Here is a 10,413-nt window from a genome sequence, read left to right as displayed (position 1 = left end):
GAAGAAAATGATTTGCATAACTTCATTTACTTTTCATCAATACTGCTCTACTCTTTGAAGAGAATACTTAGAAAGTCACAGTAATAGTGCCATAGCCAGTTGTTAGATAATTCATTCTAAACCCATTGTGTGTGTGTGTGTGTGTATGTGTGAATGCACTAGTACTGGGGCTTGAACTCAGGGCCTATCCCTTAGCTTTTTCTGCTCCAGGCTGGCACTCTACCACTTGAGCCACAATTCCACTTCTGACATTTTGTTGGTTAACTGGAGAGAAGAGTCCCATAGACTTTCCTGCCAGGGTTGGCTTTGAAGTATGATCCTCAGCTATCATGCTCCTGGGTAGCTAGCTAAAACACATCCTCTCCTCTTCCTCTCTCCCCGGCCCCCCCCCCCCACCTTCCTCCTGCTCCCCCTTCTCTTCCTCCTCCTCCTTCTTCGCCCTGTCCTGAGCCTCTTTGTGCTCAAGGCTAGCGCTCTACCACTTGAGGCACAGCTCCACTTCTGGCTTTTTTTGAGTAGTTTATTGGAGATAAGTGTCTCACAGCTGGGCGCTGGTGGCTACCACTACTACTCAGGAAAAGTCAGAAGTGGTGCTGTGGCTCAAGTGGTAGAACACTAGCCTTGAGCACCAAAGTTCAGGTACAGCACTCAGGCCGAGTTTAAGCCCCAGGACCAGCAACAACAAAAGTCTCCCATGCTTTCCTGCCCAGGCTGGCTTTGAACTGTGACCCTCAGATCTCAGCCTCCTGAGTAGGTCCAATTACAGGAATGAGCCACCAGTATCCAGCTTAAAAAAGCGAGAATAAAGAGTGAAGAGACAAAAACTTCAGGAAATACTTTTATTTTGTGACGTTTTAAAAATTGTCAAAAACACCTTAGTGTCTCTTTTACAATTAGAAGTTTGAGGACTTTTCAATTTTTCTTCTAGTGACAGAATCACATTAAAACTTTGGGTCACTACATATAGCCTATGATATAATCATTCTTACCCTTATCAGTTTAAATACAAAATTTTAGTTCACTTGTAAACTTGTTTGTACATTAACAATACAAATATTCTGCTTAAGATTTGCTATGTAAGCCGGGCGCTGGTGGCTCATGCCTGTAATCCTAGCTACTCAGGAGGCTGAGATCTGAGGATCACGGTTCAAAGCCAGCCCGGGCAGGAGAGACCGTGAGACTCCTATCTCCAATAAACCACCAGAAAACCGGAAGTGGCGCTGTAGCTCAAGTGGTAGAGTGCTCGCCTTGAGCTGAAGAGCTGAGGGACAGTGCCCAGGCCCAGAGTTAAAGCCCCACGACCGACAAAAAAAAAAAATTTGCTATGTACAGAATTTTTTGTTTTCTGTTATCTGTTGCAATGTTTACTTATATTAATAATGATCCAGCTTTTCCTCATCTTATTTCTGAAGAGTGGATTTATTATTATTTTAGAAAACAATCTTTTCTTCCTGAGAAGTTCAACAAAGAAATCGTCTTTGTGTGTGTGTGTGGGGGGGGGGCGGGGGGGGGGTCATGGGGCTTGAACTCTGGGCCTGGGTACGTCCCTCAGCTCTTCAGCTCAAGACTAGTGCTCTACCACTTGAGTTACAGCACCACTGCCGGTTTTCTGGTAGCTTATTAGAGGTAAGAGTTTCATGGACTTTCCTGCCTGGGCTGGCTTTGAACCGAGATCCTCAGATCTCATCCTCCTGAGTAGCTAGGATTACAGGCATGAGCCACCAGCGCCTGGTGAAATTCTCTTCTTATAATCAAACATCCCTTCATTCAACAATTATTGATCTAACACGTACCAAGAATTCATTCTAGGGGCTGGGAAGGTGGCTCAGTGGTAGAGCTCTTGCCTTGCATGCATGAGGCCCTGGGTTCGATTCCTTAGCACCACATAAGCAAAAAGAAAAAAAAAAGAAAAAAAAGAATTCATTCTAATGGGAAATAACCAACAAGGAAATATTTAACATTTTATAACAAGTGGTTTACAAAACTTGAACAGGATGCTGAATTAAGACAATAGGAGACTGATAGTATTTTCAGAAAAGGTCTTCCTAACAAGGTGAGATTTAAGTTGAGACTTGAAGAAGTGCTAATATGGGCCTAGGTACTAAGGGTAGAACATTCTAGGAAGAAAGATAATAGTGATAAGAGTCCTGAGGCAGACATACTTGGTATACCACATAAGTAAGGGGTAGAGGGGAAGGAATGAGCAAGTTATTGAGGCTCACACCTGTAATCTTAGCTACTCAGGGAGCTGAGATCTAATGATCATGGTTTGAATACAGCCCAGGCTGGAAAGTATGTGAGACTCTTCTTTTCCACCACCAAGGGGTGGAGCTGTAGCTCAAGTGGTGGAGTGCTAGCCTTGAACACAAAAGCTTAGTGACAGAGCCCAGGGCTAGTACCAAAAAACAAAACAAACAAAAAATCCCTAACCTTCCAGAACCTGATCTGTTTACCTCCTCTACCACCTTATATCTGGACCCTAGCAAAGTCCTTCTAATAGACTTCTCACTTCTCTTGTTTTCTACAAATACATAGAAATCAAAAATGATATCCTTTAAAGTCACCACCATTCCTACTTTAACGTCTACCCCAGGGGTCCCATCTCAAATAGATGTCAGAGTTCTAATGCCAGGATTCTAAGAATAGGATTCATCATTGATCAATAACATTTTATGGGGAGTGAAACAAATCCTAAGAAGCAATAGAGCTTCCTCAGGACAGATCACTCACCAGGAATAATTTATTTACGCTGACCAGTGTTAAATTCTCTTAATAATGATCATTCAGCCCGTATCTTGACCAAGACTGTTGAATAATTATGTATATTTTTATCTGCCTGTCCCTAATACTGTATAGCTAGTATCTGTACCCCAAGATGGCTGAAGGTGTACAGATGTGCTATCTTCCCATGGTTACATGTAATAAATATCCTTCCTCTACCCTTCACTAAGTATCTTTATTTGAGAGAGTGTCAGGTGGCTAAGCTGACATATAGAACTGGAGTCTAACAACTCCTGTCTCACAAAGTGTTTAACTGGGAAAATAGTTGACATTTCATAGGGTAGGGAAGATCTGAGCTAGACTTCTTTGGTATAGAGGGTAAATCTGGTTTTGGATACATTTAAGGTATGATGCTTGTTAAGACAGTAAAGCAGTGCCATGAGTCCTAGGTGTGAGGCTAATTTTTAAAGGACTAGTATGGGTTAGGATTTGAAATGAGGGCTTCATTCAGCCAGAAATATGCATGGTACTGCTCATGGAAAGAACAAAGAACAAAGTTGTTTGCTATGAATCTAAGACACTCCACAATGTAGATGCTGAAAAATAAGAAGTCACAAAGAGACTAAGGAATAAGCAACAGAATAGTCTTAGCCAGCTAGATAAGGTGCTTAAGGAAGGAGTCAGTCATAAGCTATCAAATGCTTACAAATGAAGTGGGACGCCAGGCACAGGTGGCTCATGCCTATAATCCTAGCTACTCAGGAGACTGAGATCTGAGGATCATGGTTCAAAGCCATCCCGGGCAAGAAAGTGACACTCTTATCTTCAATAAACCACCCATAAAACTGGAAGTGGCACTGTGGATGAAGAGCTCAAGGACAGGACCCAGGCAGAGCTCAAGCCTCACGTCTGACAAATAAAATGGGATGACAGTAAAAATCAGGCTTAAGAATCTGAAAGACTGATAATCTCAAACAAATTTCAGAGTGTGGGAATAAAGTCTGTATAGGTTTGCATGTTTGCATGGCAACAGTAGAGACATTCTTTTTTTTTTTTTTTGCTAGCATTGGTTTATGAACTCAGAGCCTTGTACTTGTTTTCAAGGCTGGTAACTACCATTTGAGCTACATTGAGCCTGAAGATGCAATATATATATAATATATATTGCTTTGTTTTTTTTTTTTTTTTTTTTTTGTGACAGTCCTTTAACTCAGGACCTGGGCATGGTTCTTTAGTTTTTTTTTTTTTTGCTCACAGATAGTGCTCTACCACTTGAGCCACAGTTCTACTTCCGGCTTTTTTGGTGGTTAACTGGAGATAAGAGCTCAGACTTTCCTGCTCTGGCTGCCTTTGACCCACGCCACTGATGCCTGGTCAGAGATGAAATGTTCTTATAAGGATATCTGGCGGGAGATTTTTTTTTTTCCTGCTCCCAATTTTTATACCTAACACAGCCTGCTTACAAGTGCTTGGAAAATGGTCTTAATAAGAGGGGGGAAAAAACAGGCAAAGTGCACAATTCTAACAGTAAAAATAAAGTATAATGCTAAACTGTACAGTCTGGTCTTAGAACTTAGGCAGTTTATTAGTTATCAGTGTGGTACTTATTCAGATGTAAAGTCTGGCAGATTTGAGGGTAGGAGGAGGCAGGGTTTGTTAACTATTTTTCTAATTTGTTTTTTAGACTTAAAAAACAAGATCTTTAAATGAGTATTGGGTTTAGAAGATGTGAAACTGCTGTTTAAAAAGGTGGGTAAATAGGTTAGGGAAATGTAGTCTGGTAGAGTGAGGAACACAAGCTAACTTCAACATTACCTTGGCTGTTTTTCTCAGCCAAGTTGTTACCCTGTTGCAGGTATATACTGGAAGGAATTAACTACAGTTGTGCTTTAGGCAGTTAGGGAGGAAAGGAATGAGAATATATTGAAAGGATTTAAGCTAGGCAATGAGTTTAAAAAAAAATTAGTACAACATTGAATGTGCTCTTTAGTCAAATAGCTGATTCTTTAAATATATGACAAATTCTGAACTGCTCCCAGGGTAAACAGAAGGTTAAGTCCCTATGAGCCTTTGGTCACTTTTTCATCAATTGATGGACATGTAAGCTTGTTTTGTTTGTTTTAAGATACTGACTTTATACCATTGACTCATTAATAGGGAGCTCATGGCCAAAATCACTATAGATGAGCCTGAATGAAACCTACTAGCAGATGGGTTTTCTCTTAAAGGCTTGTTATATCTGAACTGGCCTTGCAATAATAGACCCACAATACAAAATTTAAAAAAAAAAGGAAAAACATGGTAATAAATATCTATTAAGAAGCACTTTCTCCTGTTGGCAGAGCCAAATATGGCAGTTACCTTGCTTCATCTCGGCAGGGAAAATAGGCAAATTTCTCACATCTTTCATGTCCATACAAATAAATTATTTTATGTGGGTGAATTTGCACAAATGCAATGCAATGAGACCTGTTTCCTTTTATCTGTTTTTTTTTTTGTTTGTTTGTTTTTTCTGGATGTACTGGGGTTTGAATTCAGGGCCTCCAGCTTGAAGGGCAGGCACTCCAAGACCTAAAGAACCACGCCCCCAGCCTATTGGCAGCTTGTTATTAAATGGGAAATGGCAATTTCAGCAAGCACCTTTTTACTAAATGAGGAATACAAGTTATATTGCAGCCAGTTTCAGTTTCCGCATAAGGGATATATTTTTTTGCCCTCTCCAAATCTGATTTTTGGGTATGTGCCAGCGACTGGATGCAAAGCTTTTAGATTTTTATTTTTTTTAAATTTTTTGGTCATTTCAGAGAGGGACAATTTTTTTCCCCCTTAGTTACTGGCAGCTTCCATGGTCACTGGGTAAGCTTCATTTGTTCCCACAAACAATAATAATGTCAACAGTTGATGTGGATGTGCCACACGAGGTATTTAACCGTTACATTTTCCCCTTATCAGTTGTGATTTCAGTGCCTCCATTATTCTACCTTTCTACACTAAGTCTAGCAATAACGCAACTTATGGACTATCAAGTAAATTGTATTTTTTTGTTAAACTTTTTGGAGATAAAAGTTCTTTGCAGCCTAGGGTGGCCTTGAATCCTCCAGCCTCAGCTTCCCAAAGGTTGAGATCACAGGCGTGTACCCTCACTCCTGGCTCCAAGAGGTTACTTTTTGATACTATTCTTCTTCTAAAGGACTGTTGTTTCTTCTGACGTGTATCCAGTTTCCTTTTGGATTCAACTGTGATATACTGACACGTACTGCCATCCTTTCCATCAACTCCAGGTTGTTTTTGCAAAGAAAAGAAAAAAAAAATCAACAGTCTAACGCACATTTCCCTTCTCTTTGTCTGCGAAATAAAACTTGCAGGCATTCCGTACCCCACGGGCCCCAGGTTAAAAGCTCTCTGCCAGGACTTGGGTAAGAAGAGGAACTAAGAGCGGGAAACAGAGGAACTAAAGAGGGCGGAGAGGGCTGGGCTGCGAACCCAACACGAAGGGCGAGGCTGAGAGACCTTTCATGTCCAAGGAACTCCCCGCGGTTCCCGGCGCCCCGGGCGCGACCCCTCCTTCCCACCCGGGACGCCCCCCACGGTGCAGGGCTCAGGGCCGCGCGCCCCTCGGCCCCTCCGCGGCCGCCATTTGTCGCCCGGGGAGCCCGCTTTCCCTCGCGCTTCCGGGCGGTGTGCGACTTACGTCGAACTGGTTGCGCGCGGCTGCGACGCGCTCGTGGCGGCCCCGGCCCGGTCCGAGGACGGCCGCGCGCTCGGCGCCCGGTGAGCGGCGGCCGACCCGATCGGTCGGGGTGGGGGGTGGGGGTGTTCCAGGTTCCAGGCACGCCCCGCGTGGAGCCCCGGAGCTCGCGCGCCACCCGGCCGAGGGCGACTTCCGCCGCGGGCCACGAGGCAGCTCCGAGGTAGCCGACCGCGTAGCCATCCGCCCGCCGCCCAATTAGGGGCGTCCCGACCACCCCGCCCGCACGCGAAGGGGCGGGGGCCGGCGGCCGGAGCTCGCCGAGGGGCACCCCCGCCCCCGCCGCGCCTCTGGGCGCACGCGCAGCCGCCGCCGCTCTTCTATTTAGTCCGCGATGGCGTCCCTCGCGCCCCACGGTCCTCCTCCCGAAGGCAGCTCACGCCCTGCGCAGCCCGGGGCCCCCGGGACCGGCCGCGAGCAGGTCCCCGGGCACGACTACCCCTAACCTGGGACGGTCGTGGCCTTAACTCGCGAGTGGTGGAAAAGCAGCAGCAACCGGAAAGGGTTGAGTGGTGGCGGGGAGCGAGCCAGGCCTCGGAGGAAGAGGAAGGCCCGAGCGAGCCGAGGTTGGCCGAAGGCGGCGTGGTGGCGCCGCGCGGGGTGGGGGAGGAGAGGAGAGCCGAGGGTGGGAGAGGAGGGGCGCGGCGGAAACTGCCGAGGCTTTCCGAAGGCCCCAGCGCCCGAGTTGCCCGGATGTAGTTGGTGAAGCGGCAGCGGCGGCACCAGCGGCGGCGGCGGCGGCGGCGGCGGCGGCGGCGGGAGGAGGAGGAGGAGGAGGAGGAGGAGGAGAGGAGAGGAGGAGAGGAGGAGGAGGAGGAGGACCAGGCGGCGGCGGCGGCGAAAGGCGAAGGGGGGGAGGAGGGGAGGAGACGAGGAGGCGGCGGCGGCGGAGCTGAAGAAGAAGGCGGCACCGGAGGCAGTCGCTCTCGGCGGGGTTGAGCCGGGCGCGTCTTCCCGACCCCCCCTCCCCCCCACCCCGTCCGCTCGGCCGCCGTGTAGTTGGCGCCGCTGCCCCGGCCGAGAGTGAGCGTGGTGTCGACGGAGGGACATGGCCCGGGGGCGCCGGCGCCAGTAACGGGGAGGTGCTGAGAGTCGCCGAGGGCGCGCCGGGCCCTGGTGCCGGGGGCTGCCGCCCGCCCGCCGCCGCCTGCGCGCCCGCCGGCCCGCCCGCCCGCACGCTCGCCCTCGCCCGCCCGCCCGCCTTCCGCGGCCGCTCTCCCCCCCTCCCCGACACACACTCACAGGCCGGGCATTGATGGTAATGTATGCGAGGAAACAGCAGAGACTCAGTGATGGGTAAATTGTCTTTTCGTTTCGGGCCGGGCCGGGCCGCGGCGGGGGGCGGCGGCGCCCGCGGCGGCGCGGGGGGGGGGGGGCTGTGCCTCCTTATCTGGAGCTGGCCGCGCCGCCATTTTTGTTGTTAACCCTGATCGGGATCGGGCCGGGGAGGTGGAGCGGCCGCGCGGGTAGGCGAGCCCGGAGCGTGTGTGGGGGGAATCGGGGGCCGGGTTCGCGGGGTCCGGCCCTCCCCGCCGCTCCCGGGAGCCCCCGTGAGTGCCCGGGGCGCGCGTGTCGGCGCCCGGCGCCGGTACGTTTCGGAGGTCCCCCGCGGGGAGGGGCGGCCGGGGGACCCGTTTTCTTCCTCTCCCCGCAACGTCTCGAGTCACTCTTTCTTCCTGTTTTTTCAGCTGTCACGACCGGAGGGGGGACTCGCAGCCTTACCAGGTACCAGCCGAGGCCGGGTGGGGGGGATCGGAAGGGGCCGGAGGGGGGAAGGGAGGGACTGCTACTCGAGCGCAGGCTTCAGAAGTCGCTACAGGCCCGGCGGTGCCACAAATCTGAAAGTAGCACCGCGATTCCCCTTAAAATCCGCTGTTGGGTTCCGTGAGAGCTCGCCAGCAAGGTTTTGTGACTTGTCTTGGCAGTTGGGTTTTGTGGGTTTTTTTTTTTTTTTCTTTTTAAGGGAAAACCATTCTCGGCAGGAAGGCACTTGAGTGAGGAATAGATGGGATGGTAGTGGTAGGTGACTAGAGAGAGGTGTGCTTCTGAGGGTACTGAAAGTTAATGTAAAGCTATTAAATTGAGATAAAACTTGTCGGAAAAATTGCCAGAACTTTTCGGAAAAATAGCTGTGTTATACCTCTTCAGTCAGTGAGAAGCTACTCTCTTCAATTTAGTTTGTTTTTGTACAAATCATGGCCCTATAAGTGAAAGATTGTGCTTTTGTATCAAGGGTAATTAAACTCATTGGTTACTTGGGTGATTCTAAGTGGTTCGGGGCTTTGTGAGTTATGTTTTGATAACTGCAGTTGTTGCAAGTGAAGTTTTTAATAATTACGGTACGCCAGCCCTACTATGGGGAGCGCTAGCGCTTGGTGACTATCAAATGACAACTGAAGTCAATACCTCAGTATCTAATCCTGAAAGCATAAGTATTTCTAACCTGAGAGTTGTTACTATCAAGCATATGTTGTTAAACTTACAGTTAAAAACGGATTTCCCGCTGTCAAATCATTGTCCTTAAATTTTGCATATCTCTGTTGAGTCCCCTCAACGATTATAAAGGACACGTATATCATGTTTGTCTTAAATGTTGAGTAAAACCAAATCACATTTCAGTGGTATATCACTAGGTTTTTTTTATTTTTTATTTATTTATTTTTTAGGAGCATTGCTTATAAATAGCAGTTTATTTTGGCTAGTGTTTTTATAGCTTTAAGACCATCTTCTACACTAGGAAGTAGGCAGATTATGTCAGAAATAGTTTATTTGAATCACAGAAATGGAGAAACTGATGGCTGTATTAACGTTTGCAGAAACATAACTAGGATTGAAGGCTTTTTTTCTTTTTGGTGGTGGTGGGGTTCAGTCTAGCTTGCTTGCTTTCTTTCTTTGTCGCTCTCTCTCTCTTTCTTTCTTTCTTAATTTCTGTTATGGGACCTGAACTCTGGGCCTGGGCCCCGTCCCTAAACTCTTCAGCTCAAGGTTAGTGCTCTACCACTTGAGCCACAGCACCACTTTCTGCCTTTTTCTGCTTATAAGTGCTAGGGAATAGAACTCAGGGCCTCATGCATGCAAGGCAAGCACTCTGCCACTGAGCCAGCCACCTTCCCAGCCCCTCAAAATGTCAAAATGAAACGACATATTTGAAGAAAAAATTTTTGAGGAAACTGCCAAGATACTTGTCTCAGGTTTTCAAGGTAGGGCTTAAAAAAACACACACCAAAAATTGGAGCCTGTTGTTGTTGTTGTTGTTGTTTTCTTTTTGACTAGGAGACTTAAAGTAACTTAAACATACAGGTGTTATCTGAATGAAGGCAGATTTGAAAATGGAAATTTTACTAGACTTTAAAATTGAAATAAAGTTAGTATGCCAAAATTTGTAATGTGATTGGGGAGTTGATTTTAAAGTTTAATTTGTGTTTGTTTTTTTTGGGGGGGTGATGTTTTACAGGCACTTAAATATTCATCGAAGAGTCACCCCAGTAGTGGTGATCACAGACATGAGAAGATGCGAGACGCCGCAGATCCTTCACCACCAAATAAAATGTTGCGGAGATCTGATAGTCCTGAAAACAAATATAGTGACAGCACAGGTCACAATAAGGCCAAAAATGTGCATACTCACAGAGTTAGAGAGAGGGAAGGTGGTGAGTAGCTTTCTTGTTCCAAGTTTCATGTTTATTTTCAGTAATTAAAACAGTAAATATGGGCCAGGAGGGAGGATGGCTTAATTGGTAGAAAGCTTACAAGCAAGCAAGGCCCTGAATTCCAGTCTTCCTATACCACTAAATAGCTATTTATTTCAGCTTGAGGAAGTTAAATGTTACCAACTTTTGTTACATCAGTTTTGATTCATAAGTTACTGTAGGAATATAATACATGATCATGGACTCAAGTATCTGAAAATGGGAACTGCATTTGTGACTACCATCTACAAAGTA

The 10,413-nt window shown here is 47.1% G+C and overlaps 1 protein-coding gene across 10 annotated transcripts in view; it reads left to right on the top strand.

The window, feature by feature from the left end:
• Positions 1-6,613: 6,613 nt before the first annotated feature.
• Positions 6,614-10,413, top strand: part of Wac (WW domain containing adaptor with coiled-coil) — a 70,950-nt gene continuing 67,150 nt past the window's right edge. For 2 of the 10 annotated variants that reach the window (XM_042685873.1, XM_042685872.1), the window contains exons 1-3: positions 7,649-7,765; positions 8,158-8,194; positions 9,906-10,119. In XM_042685873.1, coding sequence (XP_042541807.1) covers positions 7,725-7,765; positions 8,158-8,194; positions 9,906-10,119 — 292 coding nt within the window. In that variant the 5' untranslated portion in view covers positions 7,649-7,724. Of the gene's footprint in view, positions 6,633-6,783; positions 7,036-7,648; positions 7,766-7,916; positions 7,936-8,157; positions 8,195-9,905; positions 10,120-10,413 lie in introns of those variants that run through there. The other 8 variants (XM_042685878.1, XM_042685875.1, XM_042685879.1 and 5 more) reach the window with 8 other exon arrangements.

This window comes from Dipodomys spectabilis, unplaced genomic scaffold (assembly GCF_019054845.1).
Source record: "Dipodomys spectabilis isolate Male_0828 unplaced genomic scaffold, ASM1905484v1 ptg000096l, whole genome shotgun sequence".
NCBI lineage: Eukaryota > Metazoa > Chordata > Mammalia > Rodentia > Heteromyidae > Dipodomys > Dipodomys spectabilis.
The sequence above is the reverse complement of the archived record's forward strand: the minus strand, read 5'-3'. Positions and strand labels throughout refer to the sequence as shown.